Below are 23,627 nucleotides of genomic sequence, written 5' to 3' on the forward strand. Positions count from 1 at the left end.
GTCTGAGTGAAGCTCAATCTTCATTCACACAAAGCCCGCGCGCTGATTGGCTGGAGGACCAGTGTCCTTCCAGTCCTCCCATTCGTCAACACCTCAGTACGCCGCACATGCGCAGCTTTCCTTCTAACTTGGGCATGCGGAGACCCGGACGTGTGGGGGGAGGGAGAAGAAATGGTGGGGGCGTGTCCGCCGGCGCTTTGGAATCCGGACACGGATCAGAGTGATTTCTTTTGGATGATTCCGGCAGGGCTCTATTGTGACGTCACAGTGACGCTGAGGGGCGTTCCCAGCACACAGTCTCCCATTGGAAGCAATAGCCCTGGCTACAGAAGCAACACTCTGCGGATTGGACAACAGCTCAGAGCGTCCCGTGGCCCACTCCCACGTGGGGACTGAGCCCCACCGGACTGATGACAAGTTGGAGATTGACCAATGGAAAGCCGCAGATGATCGGTCATGCTGTGTGCCGCCAGCCAATCAGGGTCCGGGCTTTGAGTCAGTGTCTGCACGGAGCTTCCTCCACTGTCTGCCCAGCAAAGCTGCTGCTCCTCCAGCTTCACACAGACTGAAACTTCCTCCTGTCCCCAACATCTGTGAGTAAAACACTTCCCTATCTCACATTGCTTTTGTTTTCTTATTCTGGGCTTCCCATTGTTGACTTGTTTAAACCCCCAGGCTGCTGTGGGAGGCAAGGGAAGAGATTGCAGAGGTTCTGACAATAATTTTAAAATCATCTCTGGTCACAGGAGCGATGCCAGAGGACTGGAGGACAGGTAATGAGGGACCATTATTCATGAAGGGAAATGGGGGGAAAACATTGAATTACAGCGCAGTGAGTCTATTCAGTTTCCTCCCACAGTCCAAAAATGTGCAGGTTAGGTGGATTGGTCATGCTAAATTATCCCTTAGTGTCCAAAAGGTTAAATAGGGTTACCGGGACCCCCCCCCCCCCCCCCCCCAACCAGCAGCGGGGACACCCCCCCCCCCCCCCAACCAGCAGCGGGGGACACCCCCCCCCCCAACCAGCAGCGGGGACACCCCCCCCCCCCCCCCCCCCTTACCGGCAGCGACCACCGGCCCACTTGCCCCTCCCCCCCCAACTGCAGTGACCACCACGTGGCAAGGACAAAGGGACTCTCTCTCTCTCTCTCTCTCCTGGGCGAGTGGGGAGAGAAAACAAAAGAAAAAAAAGAGACTTATATTTCTGTTTTTAAAAAAAAAACCCCAAAAGAAAACTGGTAAAGAGAAAAGGGGTAAAATAAAGGGGTAAAGGAAAGAAGGGGGGAAATAAATTTTTATTTAAAAAAAATAAAATAATAATATATATATATATATATATAATAATAAATAAAATAAAAATAGGGTGCGGAAAAGGGGGAAAAGAAGAACAAGGAGAGAAGAAAAGATGAAGGGGAAGGGGGAGGAAAAAATGCCAGAAGGGAGCCAAGAGAAAGGGGGCACCGGAAGTAGACGGGGCAAAGGGCAAACCAGCTTGGGCGAACGAGTCAACACGCGAAGCAGCGGGAAGGATGTATCGCCGCATCCAAAAGAGCTGGACGGGCGGGCAACCTCTCCCCTGGGGTTAGAGGGGGGCGTGAATTGGAAGGAAGCCATTGCCGAGGTGGTAAGGGAGCAGCTGCAGGCAATCAAGGCAGAGTTTAAAGCAGACGCAGAGGCCGCAGCACAGGCAGCAGTGACCAGGGCCATGTCAGGGGTGCAGCAGACTCTGACCAGATTGGAGGAGAAAGTGGATGCCCAAGGGAAGATACTGGAAGCCCAGGGGGCAACCATTAAAGAGCTGGAGAAGGCAGCGACTGACGTGAGCGACCGGGTCATGTCCCTGGAGAGGGAAATGGCGAAACTGAGTGCAACACAGGGGAGCCTGAAGGGCAGGGTAGACAACCAGGAGATCAGCTCGAGAAGGCAAAATATTAAGATAGTGGGCCTGCCAGAGGGGATAGAGGGCAGAAATCCCACAACATTCGTGGCTGCGATGCTGGGCTCCTTAGTGGGGCGGGAAACTTTTCCCACCCCACCGGAAATGGACAGAGCTCATCGGTCACTGCGCCCGAAGCCCAAGGAAGGGGAAAAACCGAGAGCAGTTATAGCCAGACTGCACCGGTACCGGGATAGGGAGACAATCCTGCGCTGGGCCAAGGAGAATAGAGCCTGCAATTGGGACGGGCACGCCATCCGAATCTACGAGGATTTTGGAGCGGACATAGCTAAGAGACGGGCGGAGTTCAACAGAGCGAAAGCAGCTCTCTATAAGAACAAAGTACGTTTTGGTATGCTGTACCCAGCAAAACTCTGGGTCACATACCAACACAAGGAATATTTCTTTACAGCCCCTGCCGAGGCGAATAGATTCGTCGAGGAGCACGGGCTGGAAAAACGCCATGGGAAGTAGGGACGAGGGGCCCATGGCAAGGAGATACGTCATGCCGACGGGGGGGTGGGGAGGGGCGAGGCAAAGCCAGCCCCCTCCCCCCTGGCAGGAACACCCAGAACGAAAAACAACCCAATACCCAAGGGCCCGCTCCAGGTGGGAGGCCAGGCCCCAGCACGAGGGAACGGGAGTACTGGAGAGGGGAGAGGGGAAGCGGGACAGCAACCTCCGAGAGGGGAGCCACCGTGCTAGCAGGAAAGCTAGCGAAGGGGGCGCGCAACAGAGCAGGGCCGCAGCGCACCCCCAACAGGGGGGAAGGCGCCAGGCAGGGGAGGGGGGGGATCACCCCATCAAAGGTGGGAGAGCAAATGGGGACAGGAATGGGGGAGAGAGGGGCAATGGAGGGGTATACAGGGGTATCCCCGAAAGGGATAGAGCGGGGGGGGGGGGGGGGGGGGGGGGGGGGGCACTCGGGGGGCGAGAGACCAGGGAGGGGAAATGCAGGGACGAAGGGACAAAAGAGGCCAGAAAGGGAATAGGGCCACAAAGTGCCACAGACAAGGGCTCGAAACAGGGAACTGCTGCAAGCACCCACCCAGTACGGTCTGTGGGTGAAGGGGCCCCCCGGAGTGCAGGGGACTACCCGCGTGGCGGACACACAGTGGACGGCCATGGCGGGTGTCCCCGGGACAAGGGGGAACCCCGGAGCGCAGGGACCCGACCGCATAGGGAGAGCAGTGATAGTGGACATCCTGGATGGCCCCCTAACAAAGGGAAACCCCAGAGGGCAGGGGCGCGTCCACCGGACAAATATGGTTAACCCCACATGAGCAAGGGGGCAGAAGCCCCCCACCAGAATAGTCACCTGGAACGTAAGGGGACTTAACGGCCCAGTGAAGAGATCTAGAGTCCTCACCCACCTTAGAAACATGAGGGCCGACATAGTCTTCCTCCAAGAGACGCACTTGAGGGAGCAGGACCAACTGCGGGTAAGAAAGGGCTGGGTGGGACAAACCTATCATTCCTGTTACGGGACAAGGGCCAGGGGGGTGGCGATCCTGATTGGCAAGAGGACAATGTTTAGGGCGACAAAGACGGTTACGGACCCAGGGGGACGGTATGTCATGGTCAGCGGGGCCCTGGATGGGGCGCCGGTAGTTCTAGTTAACGTGTACGCGCCCAACTGGGACGACACGAGCTTCATCCAAAAGACCATGGCAGAAATCCCGGACATAGCGACGCACCGACTAATCATGGGGGGGACTTCAACTGTGTACAGGACCCAACGACGGACAGATCAAACCCCAGAACGGGGAAAACCTCAACATGGCAAGGGAACTCAGTCACTATATGGAGCAGATGGGAGCAGTAGACCCCTGGAGATTCGCCCACCCGGGGGAGAAAGAATTCTCTTTCTTCTCCCCAGTACACAACGTGTACACCAGAATTGACTTCTTTGTGTGGGGAAAACGGTGCTTCCAGAGATAGACAAGGTGGAATACTCCGCAATTGTGATATCAGACCACGCTCCACACTACATGGATGTGCGGCTAGAGACGGGAAGGGCCCAGCGCCCCAAATGGAGGTTGGACGGTGCCTTACTAGCTGACAAGGCCTTCAGCGAAAGGATAGCGCAGGCCATAGCGGAGTACACTGAGATCAACCAAAACGGGGAGGTCTCACCCTCCACGTTCTGGGAAGCGCTTAAGGCCGTACTAAGAGGGGAAATCATAGCCTACAAAGCGCAAAGAGATAGGGAGGAAAGGGTGGCTAGGCAGAAGCTGGTCGACTCCATACTGGAGGTAGACCATAAATACTCCGAGGCCCCGACTGTAGAACTCCTGGCGGAGAGAAAAGAATTACAAAGGAACTTTGACCTGCTCTCCACCAGGAAAGCAGTACACCAACTCCGCCAGGCACGCGGGGCCCTATACGAACACGGAGACAAAGCCAGCCGCCTGTTGGCCCACCAGCTGAGAAAGCAGGCAGCCAGCAGAGAAATTGCGCAAATCAGAGATACCAGAGGCACGTTGGAAACAGAACCAGAGAGGATTAACAAAACCTTCAAGGCCTTCTACCAAGAGCTGTACACCTCAGAGCCCCCAACGGGGAAGGCTGGGATGAACCGGTTTCTTGACGGACTGGACATACCAGTTGTGGGAGAGGGCAGAAAACGGGATCTGGAAGCACCACTAGCACTGGGAGAGATCATGGACAGCATTAGCTCCATGCAGGCGGGGAAGGCGCCGGGACCGGACGGATTCCCGGCGGACTTCTACAAAAAATTGCGACAGCGCTGGCCCCGCACCTGCGGGAGATGTTCACAGACTCGCTAGCTAGGGGCACGTTGCCACCCACGTTAGCACAGGCCTCAATCTCGCTGATACCTAAGAAAGACAAAGACCCAATGGAATGTGGGTCATACAGACCCTTATCTCTGCTGAACGCAGACGCCAAAATACTGGCCAAAATCCTAGCCAAGAGGCTAGAAGACTGTGTACCTGAGGTGGTCACAGAGGACCAGACGGGCTTTGTCAAAGGTAGACAGCTTACCGCGAACATCAGGCGCCTGCTGAACGTGATAATGACCCCCTCCGGGGAGAGAACACAAGAGGTGATCGTCTCCCTGGACGCAGAAAAGGCCTTCGACAGAGTCGAGTGGAAATACCTCATAGAGGTACTGGAGCGGTTCGGGCTTGGAACAGGGTTCACCGCTTGGGTAAAGCTCCTGTACAACGCTCCCATGGCGAGTGTACAGACCAACAATACCAACTCCCAATACTTCCAGCTGCACAGGGGCACCAGACAAGGATGCCCACTGTCCCCGCTGCTGTTCGCACTAGCAATTGAACCGCTAGCAATCGCGCTCAGGGCAGCAAAAAATTGGAGGGGGATCCGAAGGGGAGGCAGAGAGCACAGAGTCTCACTCTATGCGGATGATCTGCTCCTCTATATCTCGGACCCACAAAGCAGCATGGACGGAATCATCGCGCTCCTGAAAGAGTTTGGAGCCTTCTCGGGCTACAAACTCAACATGAGCAAAAGTGAGATCTTCCCAGTACACCCGCAAGGGGGGGAGGGGGCAGCACTAAAGGGGCTGCCGTTCAAACAAGCCCGACATAAATTCCGCTACCTGGGGATCCAAATAGCCCATGACTGGAAAGGGATCCACAAATGGAACCTCACCAGCCTGACGGAGGAAGTTAAAAAGGACCTGCAAAGATGGAACACACTCCCGCTCTCCCTCGCGGGGAGAGTTCAGACGATCAAAATGAACGTACTGCCCAGGTTCCTCTTCCTGTTTAGATCCATTCCGATCTACATCCCCAAGGCCTTTTTCAAAGCGCTGGACAAACTCATCATGGCGTTCGTATGGGGGGGTAAAAATGCTAGGATCCCAAAGAAGGTCTTACAGAAACCAGGGGAGGGCTAGCCCTCCCGAATCTACAATTCTACCACTGGGCAGCAACAGCCGAGCGAGTAAGGGGATGGATCCAGGAGCCAGAAGCTGAGTGGGTGCGTGCGGAGGAGGCCTCCTGCATGGGAACCTCCCTCCGGGCCCTCGCCACGGCAGCACTCCCATCCCCACCCAAAAAACACTCCAGCAGCCCAGTGGTGACAGCCACCCTCCAATCCTGGAACCAACTGCGGCAGCAACTTGGCCTGACCAAAATGTCGAACAGGGCTCCCATCTGCAACAACCATAGGTTCACACCAGCACTGACTGACGCCACCTTCAAAAGGTGGAGGCAGGACGGGGGGACACTGACAATCAGGGACCTATACACGGACGACAGGATCGCAACACTGGACGAACTGACAGAGAAATTTCAGCTAGCTGGGGGGAACGAGCTACGGTACCTGCAGCTCAAAAACTTCCTACGAAAGGAGACAAGGACATACCCACAACCGCCACGACAGACACTACTGGAAGACCTACTGGACGCAAGTATCCTAGAGACAGGGAACTGTAGTGACATGTATGACCGACTGGTAGATAGTGACGACACCGTACTGGACGCAACAAGAAGGAAATGGGAGGACGACCTGGGGATGGAGATAGGGTGGGGACTCTGGAGTGAAGCACTGCATAGGGTCAACTCCACCTCCACGTGCGCAAGGCTCAGCCTGACGCAACTAAAAGTGGTACATAGAGCCCACTGAACGAGAAACCGTATGAGTAGGTTCTTCCCGGAGGTGGAGGACAAATGTGAGCGGTGCCAGAGAGGCCCGGCCAACCACGCCCACATGTTCTGGTCTTGCCCCAGACTTGTGGAGTACTGGACAGCCTTCTTCAAGGCTATGTCCAAAGTGGTGGGAGTGAGGGTGGAGCCATGCCCGATAGTGGCGGTCTTCGGGGTTTCAGAACAGCCAGATCTATTCCTGGCGAGGAGGGCGGACGCCCTTGCCTTTGCCTCCCTGATCGCCCGCCGTAGAATCCTGTTTGGCTGGCGGTCAGCAGCACCGCCCAGAGCTGCGGACTGGCTGTCCGACCTCTCGGAATCTCTCCAAATGGAGAAAATCAAATTTGCCATCCGAGGGTCGGACGACGGCTTCCACAGAACGTGGGAGCCATTCATGCAACTGTTCCGGGACCTATTTGTGGCCAATGTACAAGAGGAAGAATAGTCGGGGGAAGGTAGCGGGAGGGGGGGGGGGCTACAGGTTCGGTACGGGGGTTCGATGGCTAGCTGAGGCCCAAAACCAAACTAAATAAACATGTTGAGGGGGGGGGGGGGGGGGGGGGCGCAGTTACTACTACGAAGATGCTTACCTGTAAATATGTATGTTAATTTTTGCGTGTTTTTTTTTTCTCTCCTAACAATTTGTAATTTGTTCAATATAAAATATGAAAACTGAATAAAAACATTTATAAAAAAAAAAAAATAGGGTTACCGGGAGAGAGTGGGGATGTGGCCTTAAGTATGGTGCTCTTTCTTTTTTTTTAAATAATTTTTATTGAAAGAGTTTTTCCATACAAACATTTACCCCTACTAATTTTTAAATTATTTACAACACAATCCCTCTAGGCAAATATCCCTCCCTCGCCCGCCCTCTCGCGCGCACCAGTCCTCCCCCCCCCCCCCCCCCAGGCAACAACTTAACAAACAAGGCAGCCTACAGTTTCAGACATGAGCAGCGAGCAGACTTGCCCGCGTTACAGTCGTGCATGTCCCCCCACGACCCTTGCTGTCCCCTCCCCCCCCCCCCCCCCGGGTTGCTGCTGCCACGACCCCGAACGTCTATCTCTGATCTAAAAAGTCAAGGAAAGGTTGCCACCGCCTGGAGAATCCCTGTACCGACCCTCTCAGGGCAAATTTGATCCTTTCTAGCTGAATATAGCTAGCCATATCGTTAATCCAAGTTTCAACGCTTGGAGGCCTCGCGTCCTTCCATTGAATTAATATCCTTCGTCGAGCCACTAGGGACGCAAAGGCCAGTATTCCGGCCTCCCTAGCCTCCTGTACCCCCGGTTCTACCCCGACCCCAAAGATCGCAAGCCCCCATCCTGGTTTGACCCTGGACCCCACCACCTTCGACACCGTCCTTGCCACCCCCTTCCAGAACCCTTCCAGCACCGGACATGCCCAGAACATATGCACATGGTTCGCTGGGCTTCCCAGACATCTGACACACCTGTCCTCACCCCCAAAGAACCGGCTCATCCTTGTCCCCGTCATGTGAGCTCTATGCAGCACCTTAAATTGAATGAGGCTCAGCCTCGCACACGAGGAGGAAGAATTGACCTTCCCCAGTGCATCCGCCCACGTCCCGTCTTCTATCTGCTCTCCCAGCTCCCCTTCCCACTTGGCTTTCAGCTCCTCCCCTGATGCTTCTTCCGCCTCCTGCATTATCTTGTAGATGTCTGATATCTTCCCCCCTCCGACCCAGACCCCCGAGAGCACCCTATCACTCGCCCCCTTACTGGGGAGCAGGGGAAACCCCTCCACCTGCCGCCTAGCAAATGCCTTCACTTGTAAATATCTGAACATGTTTCCCGGGGGGAGCTCAAACTTCTCCTCCAGCCCTCCCAGGCTCGCAAACCTCCCCTCTATAAACAGGTCCTTCAGCTGCCGTATGCCCACCCTGTACCAGCTCTGAAATCCCCCGTCGATGTTCCCCGGGATAAATCTATGGTTCCCTCTTATTGGCGCCGCCAACAGACCTCCCATTTCCCCCCTGTGTCGCCTCCACTGCCCCCATATCTTGAGGGTGGCCGCCACCACCGGGCTCGTGGTGTACCTCGTGGGGGGGAGCGGCCATGGTGCCGTTACTAGGGCCCCCAGGCTTGTGTTGCCACAGGACGCCCTCTCCATTCGTTTCCAAGCTGCCCCCTCCCCTTCCATCATCCACTTGCGCACCATTGACACATTTGCCGCCCAGTAGTACCCCGAGAGATTGGGTAGTGCCAGCCCTCCACTGTCCCTACTCCGCTCCAAAAAGACCCTCCTCACCCTTGGGGTGCCATGCGCCCACACGTAGCTCATGATGCTACTCGTCACCTTTTTGAAGAAGGCCCTAGGGAGGAAGATGGGCAAGCACTGAAATAAAAACAAGAACCTTGGGAGGACCGTCATTTTGATTGACTGCACCCTCCCCGCCAGCGACAGCGGTACCATGTCCCATCTCTTAAATTCCTCCTCCATTTGTTCCACCAGCCTGGAAAAGTTCAACTTGTGGAGGGTCCCCCAGTTCCTTGCCACCTGCACCCCTAAGTACCTAAAGCTCTTTCCTGCTCGCTTGAAGGGGAGTCTCCCAATACCCTCTCCCTGGTCCCCCGGGTGTATCACAAAAACCTCGCTTTTGCCCAAATTTAGTTTGTACCCCGAAAAGTCCCCAAACTCTGCTAATAGTTCCATTATCTCCGGCATTCCCCCTTCTGGGTCTGCCACGTACAGCAGTAGATCATCCGCATACAGCGATACTCGATGTTCCTCCCCTCCCCTAGTCAGTCCTCTCCACCCCCCTGAACCCCTCAGTGCCATCGCCAACGGTTCAATCGCCAGTGCGAAAAGTAGGGGGGATAGGGGACATCCCTGCCTGGTCCCTCGGTGGAGCCCGAAATACTCCGACCTCCTCTCGTTTGTCACTACACTCGCCGTCGGGGCCGAGTAGAGCAACTTCACCCACTTAATAAACCCTTCCCCAAACCCAAACCGTTCCAACGTCTCCCACAGGTACTCCCACTCCACCCTATCGAATGCCTTCTCCGCGTCCAGCGCTACCACTATCTCAGCCTCCCCCTCCACTGCCGGCATCATAATTACATTCAGCAATCTCCGCACGTTCGTGTTGAGCTGCCGCCCCTTCACGAACCCCGTCTGGTCCTCATGGATTACCCCTGGCACACAATCCTCTATTCTAGCTGCCAGGATCTTTGCCAGCAACTTGGCATCCACGTTCAGAAGCGAGATAGGCCTGTAGGACCCGCACTGCACGGGGTCTTTATCCCGCTTCAATATCAGGGAGATCAGAGCCTGCGACATTGTCGGGGGCAGACCCCCCCCCTCTCGCGCCTCATTAAAGGCTCGTACCAGTACCGGTCCCACCAAGTCCACATTTTTCTTATAGAATTCCACCGGGAACCCATCTGGCCCCGGCGCCTTCCCCGCTTGCATCTGACCTATTCTCTTGACTAGCTCCTCTAGCCCTATTGGCGCCCCCAGCCCTTCTACCAGCCCCTCCTGGACCCTTGGGAACCTCAATTTGTTTAGGAAGTCCTCCATTCCCCCTCTCCTCGTCGGCGGCTCAGACCGATACAACTCCTTGTAAAAATCCCTAAAGACCCCATTCACTTCTTGCCCCTTCTGCACTACCTTCCCGCCCCTCTCCTTCACTCCCCCAATCTCCCTAGCCGCATCTCGTTTGCGAAGCTGGTGTGCCAGCATCCTGCTCGCCTTTTCCCCATACTCATAGACCGCGCCCTGTGCCCTTCTCCACTGCGTCTCTGCCTTCCTGGTGGTCAGCAGGTCGAACTTGACCTGCAGGCTGCGCCGTTCTCCCAGCAGCCCCTCCTCTGGTGCCTCCGCATATCTCCTATCCACTTCCAATAGCTCCCCCACCAGCCTCTCCCCCTCCTGCCTCTCCTTTCTTTCTCTGTGTGCCCTTATGGAGATCAGCTCTCCCCTGATCACTGCCTTCAGGGCCTCCCAGACCATCCCCACCTGCACCTCACCCGTGTCATTCAAGTCCAGATAGCTCTCAATGCTCTTCCGGACCCTTTTACACACCTCGTCGTCCGCTAACAGCCCCACATCCAGCCGCCACAGCGGGCGCTGGTCCCGCGCCTCCCCCATTTCCACATCCACCCAATGTGGTGCATGATCAGAGATCGTAATGGCCGAGTACTCAGCTTCCCGTACCCTCGGGATCAGCCCCCTGCTCAACACGAAGAAATCGATTCTGGAGTACACTCTATGGACGTGGGAGAAAAAGGAATACTCCCTCGCCCTCGGCCTACCAAACCTCCATGGGTCTACTCCTCCCATCTGCTCCATGTACCCCCTCAGCACTTCTGCCGCTGCCGGCCTCCTATTGGTCCTTGAGCTCGATCTGTCTAGCCCGGGGTCCAGCACTGTGTTAAAGTCCCCCCCCATGATCAAGCCCCCTGCCTCCAGTCCCGGAATGAGGCCCAATAGGCGCCTCATAAAACCCGCGTCATCCCAGTTCGGGGCATATACGTTGACCATCACCACTTTCTCCCCCTGCAGCTTACCCTTCACCATCACATACCTACCCTCCTTATCCGCCACCACCTCCTCCGCCACGAACGACACCCTCTTTCCCACCAGAATCGCCACCCCCCGGTTCTTTGCGTCCAATCCAGAGTGGAACACCTGTCCCACACACCCCCTTCTCAGGCGAACCTGGTCCACTACCTTCAAATGGGTCTCCTGTAACATTGCTACATCAGCCTTCAGTCCCTTCAGGTGTGAGAATACCCTTGATCTCTTTTATAGAACAGTACAGCACAGAACAGGCCCTTCGGCCCTCGATGTTGTGCCGAGCAATGATCACCCTACTCAAACCCACGTATCCACCCTATACCCGTAACCCAACAACCCCCCCTTAACCTTACTTTATAGGACACTACGGGCAATTTAGCATAGCCAATCCACCTTTTCTCTCCCTTTCCATTTCTTTTCTCATTCTGACCTTCAATTGGTCACTTGCAGCAACTGAAGGGAAAGGAAGTGAAGCCAGGGAGGGTGCAGGCTCTGGAAAGCTTGGCCCAGGTCTCTCTCTTTTTTAATATAAAACATTTTATTGAGGTATTTGTGATTTTGTAACAATAACAGAAGAAACAGTGTACATACAAATATAAACAAAGTGCAAAGGCCGTCTTCTTCCTCACAGGTCCCACCTTTCTTACACACTAATCTAAGCTAAAACGCCTCCCCCCAACTCTTTCTCTGCCGATGGTTAATTTTCTCTGAAGAAGTTGACGAACGGCTGCCACCTCTGGACGAACCCTGACATTGACCCTCTCAGGGCGAACTTGATTTTCTCCAGACAGAGAAAGCTAGCCATGTCAGTGAGCCAGGTCTCTGACGTCGGGGCTTTGAGTCCCTCCAAGATAATAGTATCCGTCTCCGGGCTACCAGAGAGGCAAAGGCCAGAACATCTTCTTTCTCCTCCTGCACTCCCGGATTCTCCGACACTCTGAAAATCAGCACCTCTAGACTTGGTGCCACCTTTGTTTTTAACACCGGGGACATGACGTCTGCAAACCCCTGCCAGAATCCCCTAAGCTTCGGGCATGCCCAGAACATATGGACATGGTTCGCTGGTCCTACCGCACACCTTGCGCACCCATCTTCTATCCCAAAGAATCTGCTCATCCGGGCCACTATCATGTGAGCCCGGTGAATGACCTTGAATTGTATCAGGCTGAGCCTGGCACATGATGTGGACGCGTTGACTCTACTCAACGCATCTGCCCAGAGACCATCCTCTATCTCTCCTCCTAACGCCTCTTCCCATTTGTGTTTCAGCTCCTCGGTCTGCATTTCCTCTGACCCCATAAATTCCTTGTAAATGTCCAAAACCCTCCCCTCTCCCACCCATACTCTGGAAACGACCCTGTCCTGCATCCTCCTTGGTGGAAGGATCGGGAAGGTTGAGACCTGCCTGCGTAGGAAGTCCCGCGCCTGCAGGTACCTGAACTCATTCCCTCAACCCTCTGGGGGCATCATGATCACATTCAACAGTCTTCTAATGTTGGCCGCCAACAGCCTGTCCTTAACAAATCCCGCCTGGTCCCCCCTAATCACATCCGGAATGCAGTCTTTGATCCTTGAGGACAAGATTTTGGCTAACAGTTTGGCGTCAACAATTAATATTCAGCCCCCTCACGTTCCAAGTGATCAGCCGGGTCGCGGGACGACCCGCCCCCTTCCCCTGCCGATTAGCCATGTCCTGTTCCCTGCTCGCCCCGGGTCGACCCTCCCCTTCTGACCCGCTCCCCATGGCGATGGCCCCCTCCCCCCACCTCTCCAGTCCTCCACTTCCCGTTTCTGGTCTTTCCAGCAGCAACCCGGTGTCCCTCCCTAACCCCCCCCCCCCCCCCCCCCCCCCCCCAGGCTAGGACCCCTCCTAGCCGCGATGTACCCTCCATCGTACTCCCGTAAGTCAGCTGGTTCACGCTGACCCGGCTGCTCCTGCCACACTCCGACTCCCCCCGGCTCGGGGGGGGGGGGGGGGGGGGGGCCTCCCCCCCCTTGCCACTCCTCCCTGGCCCCGCTCCAGCGCGGGAAAGGTCGCCATTGCTAGCCACGCCCCGCACTCCTCCCCTCCCCCCTCCTCTGCCCCGCGCGCGGGAAAACAGAGGAAAGCCCGCGCTTTCGCCCTGCCACACCCCACCCGGCCATCTTCAGTTCCACCCCCGTCCCCGTCCATGCCTGTAAAGAACCCCCCCAGGAGCCCATATCCCCGATCTGCTTTCCCCCCCCCGTCCCGCCTCCCCAACTTAACATTATAAATAACAGATAGATAACAAATAACAATGTACTTAACAGTCGCCCTCTACCAAACAGCATAAATAACCATAAATAACCATGAATAACCACAATAACAATAACTAAGGGAAGTTGGCAAAGGGGGGAAAAAACATCAGAAGAAAAACCCAAAGCAAGAGTTCAAGATCCAAACAAAGAAAGAAGAAAAAAAAAGGAAACCGTTCCAATAAGAGTTGCCCAGTTCCGACCCAGCCGGAAAAAAAACCGCTTGTTCAGCTGAAAGTACCCGAGCGGCTACGGCCGCCAAGTATCCCCTGGGTCTAATTCGAGTCCAGTTTCTCTTCCTGTACAAAGGCCCACGCCTCCTCTGGGGACTCAAAATAGTGGTGTTGGTTCCTGTAGGTGACCCACAAGCGCGCTGGCTGCAGCATTCCGAACCTGATCCGTTTTGCATGTAGCACCGCCTTCGTCCGGTTGTACCAGGCCCGCCGCTTTGCCACCTCCGCACTCCAGTCCTGGTAGACCCTCACCGTCGAATTCTCCCACTTGCTGCTCCTTTCCCTCTTGGCCCACTCCAGCACTCTCTCACGATCGCTGAGTCGCTGGAACCGCACCAGCACCGCCCTCGGGGGCTCATTTGCTCTTGGCTTCCTAGCCATGACCCTGTAGGCCTCTTCCAGCTCCAGGGGCGAAGGGACGGCCCCTGCCCCCATCAGGGAGCTCAGCATTTCTGCTACGTATCCCGGGAGGTCTGATCCCTCCAGGCCTTCTGCCAGGCCCAAGATCCTCAGGTTCTTCCGCCTCATTCGGGTATCCAGCTCCTCAAAACGGCTCTGCCATTTCAGGTGGAGTGCCTCGTGCACCTCTACCTTTCCCACGAGGACCGTGGCCTCCTCCTCCCTCACAGTCATCTCCTGCTGCAGCTCCCGAATCGACGCCTCTTGGGTCGCCTGGGCTCCCATCAGCCTGGTGGTCGTCGCATTCATTGACTCCAAGAGCTCCATTTTCAGCTCCGTAAAGAAGCGCAGGAGAGCGGCCTGCTGCTCCTCCGCCCATTTCCTCCATTCCTCGGGTGCGCCACCGGCCGCCATTTTGGTCTTCTTCCCCCGCTTTTTTTGGGGAGCTGCTGTTGCTTTCTTTACCACCCCACTCCGGGTACCGACCATAAAGTTGGTCTGGTTCTCCTCAGGGAGCCTTCCCCCACCGGGATTTGTCCTTACAGCGCCGTTGGGGCCCTCCAATCGGCCCGAAAACACCTTTGTAGCAGGAGCCGCCAAACGTGCGACTTAGCTGGTCATAACCGCAACCGGAAGTCGTATGGTGCTCTTTCTAAGGGCCCGTGCAGACCTGATGGGCCGAATGGCCCCTTCTGTACTTTAAATTCTATGATCTCTATGAGCATTCTGAGGGGCAAAATTAATCTCAATTTGAGAGCAAGTGAATGGCAAGGATTAATCAAGCAGAGGTAACATGGTTTGTCAGCGGGAGATTGTGTCAAGTTTGATTTGAATTTTTCGAGGAAATTACTTGGTATGTAGATGAGGGTTGTGCAGTTGATAAAGTCTACATGGACTTCAGTCAGGCTTTTGACAAGATCTAACAATAATAATAATAATCTTTATTAGTGTCACAAGTAGCCTTACATTAATCCTGCAATGAAGTTACTGTGAAAATCCCCTCATTGCCACACCATGGCATTTGTTACGGGTACACGGAGATTTCTGAATGCCCAAATCACTTAACAGCGTGTCTTTCGGGACTTGTGGGAGGAAACTGGAGCACCCGGAGGAATCCCACGCAGACACGGGGAGAATGTACAAACTCTACATAAACAGTGACCCAAGGCCGGAATTGAACCCCAGTCTCTGGTGCTGTGAGGCAGCAGTGCTAAACACCGCACCACCCATAAATGGGTATGGGGGTAGTGTGGAAAAATGGTAGATCGGTCAATGACCTAATTGAATGGTCGAGCAGGCTCGATGGACCTAATGACCAACTGCAGCTCTTATTTGTTCGGATCTCTGTGTCCTGGACAGGAAGCAGTGAGCAGGGATCTGTCAATCAACCTGAATCAGCACCTTCGGGAGAATTGGGAGGGTGAATATTAGATACAGCAGAGTGAGAATGGAGGGAGATTGTGTGGGATGAAGCTTTTGAGAAACGAGAGATGAAACTATGTTCTTAGAAATTAGAAATGTCTGTTTTGAAGTTCTATCCTGTACTGGCAGTGATGCATTTTCCATATCGTTTTTACAGGATGAAATGAAATGAAAATCGCTTATTGTCACAAGTAGGCTTCAAATGAAGTTACTGTGAAAAGCCCCTAGTCGCCACATTCCGGCATCTGTTCGGGGAGGCCGGTACAGGAATTGAACCGTGCTGCTGGCCTGCCTTGGTCTGTTTTATTAGATATTAGAAGAGGAGGAATTACAGACAGAAATCTCAAACGTCACATCGAGATCTGACAGATATATTCAATTCATTGGGACCTGAATATCATTGGCCTTTGAATCTAGAAGGGGAAAGATTTGACTGATCTGTTGGCTTCAAAAGATTTTAAACATCAGTGTGACTGGAAAAGCACCGAGACACTCACACCCGAGTGAGAGTGTTCCAGAGCACTGACTGGGAAAGAGCTTTAACCAGTTACACAGGCTGAAAAAACATCACACCATTCACAGCGGGGAGAGACCATATGTGCGTTCTGCATGTGGTCAAGAGTCCAATTGATTGTTGAACCTGGAAATATACAAGGCGATACAAAACATGGAGAAGCCATGGAAATGCGGGGACTGTGGGAAGGGATTCAGAGCCCCGTCAGAGCTGGAAGCTCATCGACGCAGTCACACTGGGGAGAGACCGTTCACTTGTTCTCGGTGTGGGAAGGGGTTCAGTGCTTTGTCCAGCCTGAAGAAACACCAGCGACATCACACTGGGGAGAGGCCATTCAGCTGCTCTCAGTGTGAGAAGGGATTCACTGAGTTATCCGACCTGCAAAGACACCAGCGAGTTCACACCGGGGAAAGGCCGTTCACCTGCCCTCAGTGTGGGAAGGGATTCATTCATTTATCCAGCCTGCAGATACACCAGCGAGTTCACACTGGGGAGAGGCCGTTCACCTGCTCTCAGTGTGGGAAGGGATTCGCTCGGTCATCCCACCTGCAAAGACACCAGCGAGTTCACACCGGGGAAAGGCCGTTCACCTGCTCTCAGTGTGGGAAGGGATTCACTCAATTATCCCACCTGCGGGTACACCAGCGAGTTCACACTGGGGAGAGGCCGTTCACCTGCTCTCAGTGTGGGAAGGGATTCAGTCAGTTATCCACCCTGCAGATACATCAGCGAGTTCACACCAGGGAGAGGCCGTTCACCTGCTCTGAGTGTGGGAAGGGATTCACTCAGGTATCCGACCTGCAGATACACCAGCGAGTTCACACTGGAGAGAGACCCTTCAGCTGCTCTCAGTGTGGGAAGGGATTCAATCGGTTATCCAACCTGCAGATACATCAGCGGGTTCACACTGGGGAGAAGCCATTCACCTGCTCTCAGTGTGGGAAGGGATTCACTGTGTTCTCCAACCTGCAGACACACCAGCGAATTCACACTGGGGAGAAACCGTTCACCTGCCCTCAGTGTGGGAAGGGATTCGCACAGTTATCCAGCCTGCAGATACACCATCGAGTTCACACTGGGGAGAGGCCGTTCACCTGCTCTCAGTGTGGGAAGGAATTCACTCAGTTATCCCACCTGCAGAGACACCAGCGAGTTCACACTCGGGAGAAGCAGTTCACCTGCTCTGAGGAGGGGAAGGGATTCAGTGATCTATCCCCACATCTGGAGACACCAGTGAGTTCATGCTGAAGCGAGGCCATTCATCTGCTCCCAATGTGTGAAGGGATTTTGTAGCACATAGCAACTGCTGAGACACCAACAAGTTCACAATTGATCAGAGGGGTTGAATTCTGCTGTTATTGTTGCTGCTCTCAATTATATCCAGGACTGCATTTTGTTCATTCTGACAGTTGGCCAATGGGGATGGTCAGAGGGATTCTTTCTGCTGGACTGGCCGGAGACTTTGCCTCCAGTGGGCTGATGGTGTTTGAGCCTTGTTGTGATTACCTGGTTCCAAATTTCATGAGGACCACAGAGTGAAAACGGAATTTGGACATTGGTGCTTTGAAGTTAAAAGATATTTGTTTCCCATTTCTGTTTGGAACACTACAAATCATGCCACGTTGCCATGAAGATGGACTATCGTGGTTACATGGTTCTTTCCTATAAGTTATTGAGGTGTTTCTCACAGAAGAAAACTGACAAGGTATGAGGGGAAAGCTGTCTGTGGCAGATTGGGAACTTACAATGAAAATTATGATTACAGAGTTGCTATCATTTAAGGAATTGTTACATATTGACATAAAATATAAATTCCTTTAAGAAACAAAATCCAGGGCAGCATGGTGACGCAGTGGGTTAGTCCTGTTGCCTCACGGCGCCGAGGTCCCAGGATCGATCCCGGCTCTGGGTCACTGTCTGTGTGGAGTTTGCACATTCTCCCCGTGGTTGCGTGGGTTTCGCCCCACAACCCAAAGATATGCAGGTTAGGTGGATTGGCCACGCAAATTGCCCCTTAATTGGAAAATATGAATTGGGTATACTAAATTTAAAAAAAAAAATCAAATCCAACAAGAAAAGTGACGCTCACATGGCTAACATATGAAAAGTTAAAGATTTTATTAAATCAAAGGAAGGCTCAAAGTGGCCAGAATAGTAGTAAGCCTGAGGATTGGGAACCAGTTTTAGAATTCAGCAAAGGAAGATCACGAAACTAATAAAGAGAAAATAGAATATGAGAGCAAACTGGGGAGAAACATAAAAACCGACTGGAAAAGCCCCTCTTTATGTGAAACAAAAAAGATTAGCAAATACCATGTGGGTCCATTCCAGGAATAGACAGGAGAATTTATTTTTAAAAAAATAAATTTAAAGTATCCAATTCTTTTTTCCAATTAAGGGGCAATTAGCGTGGCCAATCCACCTACCCTGCACATCGTTTTAGGTTGTGGGGGCGAGACCCACGCAGACACGGGGAGAGTGTGCAAACTCCACATGGACAGTGACCCGGGGCCGGGATCGAACCCAGCCCTCGGCACCATAAGGTAGTCGTGCTAACCACTGCACCACTATGCTACCCTGAGACAGAAGAGTTTATAATGGGGAAGAAGGAAATGGCAGAGAAATTAAACAATGTGTATCTGTCTTCACGGAGAAGATACAGAAATTGTCCCCAAAACACTTGAGAATTAAGAGAATAGTGAGCACGAGGACTGAAAGAGATTAGTGATAGATTATTGATTCATTGATTCATTCATGGTTGTTGGTGCTAATTAAATGCATCGCTAAAGAGTGAAATTATTTCAAACGCCTTGACTGTGAAAATACAGTCATTGTTTCAGATAATTAATCAACTATTGAACTCTAGTGTCTTGTCTATGGAAACTTAAACATTGTTTCAGTGAATGTTTCATATAATGAATAGACTATTGTATTTCAGTGCATTTAACAATAAGAATGTATCAACGAATTAGTTACAGCAAGGTCCATGGCCGGCAATGCCGTGAGAAATCTATTCTCATGAGGCTGCGCAAATAAATACTGAATAAACTTTGCTTGATACCAGTCAATCTTATGTAATGGCTATTGTTTGATTAATAAATCATCCTCTAAGTAACAGACATCCATTTGAACAAATCAGGAGGTCTCAGCTGAGAATTAGAGACCAATGAGAGTAAATGAGGGATTAAACTATAGATAAGGATTCCCTTAAAGTAAGACCTTGTGGCCGAGATCTCTCTTGAAATTCTGCCTTTCTGAATTCTTGAATCACCCTATTTGTTTATTTTTAAATGATTTCTTTCTGCTTTTATGTTTGATACGTTTCTTGTCATGTATTTGACCAGCTCATGTATTTTTTGATATTTTGTTTCTAAGTTTTGATTTAATTCATATGCAATTGTATTAAAGTGAATAATTAGCAATAAAGTTGTATTTTCGACACCTCCAATCAACCGGACAATCGAGTCTTATTAGAAGAAGGTAAAACAAGAATTCCTACAATTAGTCTCAGTTAAAAAGTAGCACTGGAGAAATTAATATGGTTGAAAGTCAATAAAGCCACAAAAGCTGATGCTCTACATCCCAGAGTGTTGAAAGAGGCGGCTGTAGAGATAGTGGATACATTGGTGATCATCTTTCAAAATTCTGTAGATTCTGGAATGGTTCCTGCAGATTGGAAGGTGGTAAATGTAACCCCACTATTTAAGGAGGGAGAGAGAAAACGGGGAACCACAGACCCATTAGCCTGACATCAGTAGGAGGGAAAATGCTACAATCTATTATAAAGGATGTGATAACATACGGATTGGGAGCAGGAGTAGGCCACTCGGCCCCTCGAGCCTGCTCCACCATTCAATAAGTTCACGGCTGATCTGATTGTAACTTCAACTCCACATTGGCCCCTTTGAAAATAAATCTAGGAGATAGTAATGGAAAACGAGGAAATGGCAGAGGAGTTTAACAGATATTTTGCATCAGTCTTTATGGTGGAAGAAACTTTAAATATCCCCTTAATACTAAAGAATACGGGAGAGGAATTAATTACCATCACTAGAGAAGTAGTATGAGACAAACTAATGGGGCTAAAGGCAGAGAAAATTCCTTACCTGGATGGCTGCATTGTAGGATCTGAAAAGAAATGGCTACAGAGATAGTGGATGCATCGTTTGTAATTTTCCAAAAATCCTTGGATTCTGGAGAAGCACCGGAGGATTGGAAAACTGCCAATGTGACACCTCTGTTCAAAAAAGGAGGGAGGAAAAAAGCAGCTAACTAGGCCAATTAGTCGAAAGTGTATTCTTTGAAAATAGTTGGAATCAATAATTAAGGACGTAATAGCAGCACATTTGGAAAATCATAATCTAATCAGAGTCAGCATGGCTTCATGAAAGGGAAACAGTGTCTGACTAATTTATCAGTGTTTTTAGGAAGTCTCAACCAGAGTGAATAGAGGGGGACCAGTAGATGTGTTGTGTTTGAACTTCCAGAAGGTGTTCAACAAGGTATCTCACAAAAGGTTAAGTGTTAACATAAGAGCCCATGGAGTTGGAGGCAGTATATTGACATGGATAGAGAATTGGCTAATGAGCAGGAAACAGTGAGTGGGGATAAGGGTTTCTTTTTCAGATTGGAGACCTGTAACCTGTGGGGTTCCACAGGTATCTGTCCTGGGATCACAACTGTTTACAATATATATTAATGGCTCGGAGGAAGGAAGCGAACATACAATGTTGAAATTTGCAAACGACACAAAAATAGGTGGCAAGGCAAGCTGTGGAAATATTTCAGGAAAGCTATTATTTCATTGGGGGCGGTTTAGAGAAGGTTAACGAGGATGATCCCCGGTATGGAGGGACGCATTTGCAGCATGCGGGCTGGTGCGGAGGCAGTCTGGCTTGATGCGAAGCTCCGTTCCAAAATTCTAGCTGATTAAATTGGTGTACCATCAATTCGACTCAAGACACATTTAGGATCCGAACTGTGGCTTTAATCAGCTAGTTGTTACCGGGTGGTCGACTACAGAGAATGGCCGACCGCCGGGGACTCTGGGTACTTATACCCCGCCCCAGAGGCGGGGCCTACTTGCCTCTCAACCAATTGGAGAGCAGCCACATGACTAGTCCCAACCAATCGGACGAGAGGCACATGACCAGCCAGAGCCAATGGGAAGCCAGTGCTATGCACCAATGGCAGTGCTCATATCCAGACCACCACACAGGGATTGTCTTCGGAAATAGGTTAAACAGGTTGGGACTCTACTCATTGGAATTTGGAGGAATGAGAGGTGATCTCATTGACCCATATTGGCTTAAAAAGGGGCTTGACAGGGTAAATGCTGAGAGGATGTTTCCTGTCTTGGGAGAGTCTAGGGGCAGAGGGCACCGTCTCAGAATAAAGAGATGTCAATTTAATACTGAGATGAGGAGTAATTTCTGCTCTGAGAGTTGTGAGTCTTTGGAACTGTGAGAGTTGTGGGGACAGAGTCCTTGTGTATATTTAAGGCTGAGACAGATTCTTGATCAGTGAGGGAATCCAGGCTTACAGGGAAAGGGCAGGAAAGTGGACGTGCGAAATGTCGGATCAGCCATGATCCCATTGAAAGGTGGAGCAAACTCGAAGGGCCGAATGGCCAACTCCTGTTCCTACTTTTCAAGTGGTTATTGGATAAGCATATGGAGCACACCAGAATGACAGGGAGTGGGATAACTTGATCTTGGTTTTGGACAATGCTCGGCACAACATCGAGGGCCGAAGGGCCTGTTCTGTGCTGTACTGTTCTATGTTCTTATGGTCTCAGTGTGGTCTTATTCCTGCTGACCCCCCAATAACCTTTCACCCCTTGCTTCACAAGAATTTATCCAGCTCTGCATTCAAAATATTCACAGTCTCTGCTTCCACTGCCCTTTGAGGGAGAGAGTTCCAAACACTCACAACCCTCTGAGAGAAAAAAAATCACCTCTGCCTTAAATGGGCAAATTGTTACTTTTAAAGTGACTCCAATTTCTAGATTCTCCCACAAGAGGAAACATCCTTTCCACATCCACCCTGTCAAGGCCCCTCAGGATCTTATACGGTTCAATCAAGTCACCTAAACTCCATCGGACACAAGCCCAGCCTGTCTAATCATTCCTCATAAGACCAGCCTCCAATTCCAGGTATGAGTCCAGTAAACCTTCTCTGAACTGCTTCCAACACATTGACATCATTCCTTAAATGAGAGCAATACTGTACACAGTGCTCCAGATGTGGTCTCACCAATGTCCTGTATAACTGAAGCATAACCTCCCTACTTTTGTATTCAATTCCCCTCACAATAAACAATAACATTCTATTAGTTTTCCTAATTACTTGCTGTACCTGTATACTCACCTTTTGTGATTCATGCTTTCGGACACCCAGATCCCTCTGAGTCTCAGAGCTTTGCAATCCCTCACCATTTAGATAATAAGCTTTTTTATTCTTCCTGCCACAATGGACAATTTCACATTTTCCCACATTATTCTCCATTCGGCAGATCTTTTCCGCTCACTTTATCTATATCCCTTTGTAGTTTCCTTGTGTCCTCTTCACAAATTACTTTCCTCCCTCTCTTTGTGTCATTAGAACATAGGAGCATCAGATGGCCATTCAGCCCATCGAGCCTGCTCCACCATTCAATACGATAATGGCTGATCATTCACTTCAATGCCTTTTCCCCCCACACTATCCCCATCTCCCTTTGTGTTAATGGGATTTAGAAATCTGTCAGTCTCTGCTTTAAACACACTCAGTGACTGAGCTCCCACAGCCCTCTGGGGTAGAGAATTCCAAAGATTCACAACCCTCTGAGTAAAGAAATGCCTCCTCCGAGACCCGTCCTAAGTGGCTTCCCCCTTATTTTGAAATTGTGGCCCCTGGTTCCAGACTCCCCAACCCGGGGAAACATCTCACCTGCACCCACCCTGCCTATTCCTTTTATGTACTTTATAAGTTTCAATGAAATTGCCTCTTATTCTTCAAAACTTTGGCAAATGCAGGCCCAGTTTCCCCAATGTCGCTTTCCCGAACACGTCTGGTGAAACATTGTTGCATTCCCTCCGGGGCAATAATACCTTTCCTAAGGTAAGGGCAGTAAAACTGCACACAGTACTCCAGCTGTGGTCTAACCAAGGTTCTATACTATTGAAGCAAGTCTTCACTACTCCTGTACTCAAATCCTCTTGTGATAAAGACCAACATCCCACTAGCCTTCCTGATAGTTTGCTGCACCTGTATGTTAGCCTTCAGTGACTTATTGATGAGGACTCCCAGGTCCCTTTGTACATCTACACTTTCTAATCTCTTCCAATGTCAGAAATACTCTGCTCATCTGTTCCTCCAACCTTACATAGAACATAGAAAATACAGCACAGAGCAGGCCCCACGATGTTGTGCCGAAATTCTGTCCTAGATTAAGAACAAATTAATCTCCACCCCATCATTCTACTGTAATCCATGTACCTATCCAATAGCCGCTTGAAGGTCCCTAATGTTTCGGGCTCAACTACTTCCACAGGCAGTGCATTCCATGCCCCCACTACTCTCTGGGTAAAGAACCTACCCCTGAAATCCCCCTATATCTTCCACCATTCACCTTAAATATCTGTCCCCTTGTATGTTCCACATTATACTCCATCTTCCATGTCCTT

The 23,627-nt window shown here is 51.4% G+C and overlaps 1 protein-coding gene and 1 long non-coding RNA gene across 2 annotated transcripts in view; both read left to right on the forward strand.

The window, feature by feature from the left end:
* Positions 1 to 380: 380 nt before the first annotated feature.
* LOC119952268 lies at positions 381 to 15,654 on the forward strand. The gene is made up of 3 exons (XR_005457808.1): positions 381 to 593; positions 676 to 773; positions 15,604 to 15,654. It is a non-coding gene; the product is annotated as an uncharacterized LOC119952268 (long non-coding RNA).
* A 29-nt stretch (positions 15,655 to 15,683) lies between these two features.
* The window catches only part of LOC119952154 (gastrula zinc finger protein XlCGF57.1-like), a 97,515-nt gene continuing 89,571 nt past the window's right edge, over positions 15,684 to 23,627 (forward strand). The window contains exon 1 of the mRNA XM_038775748.1: positions 15,684 to 17,132. Within this exon, the coding sequence (XP_038631676.1) occupies positions 16,114 to 17,132 (1,019 nt within the window). The 5' untranslated portion in view covers positions 15,684 to 16,113. The remainder of the gene's footprint in view (positions 17,133 to 23,627) is intronic.

Source organism: Scyliorhinus canicula, chromosome 17 (genome assembly GCF_902713615.1).
Source record: "Scyliorhinus canicula chromosome 17, sScyCan1.1, whole genome shotgun sequence".
NCBI lineage: Eukaryota > Metazoa > Chordata > Chondrichthyes > Carcharhiniformes > Scyliorhinidae > Scyliorhinus > Scyliorhinus canicula.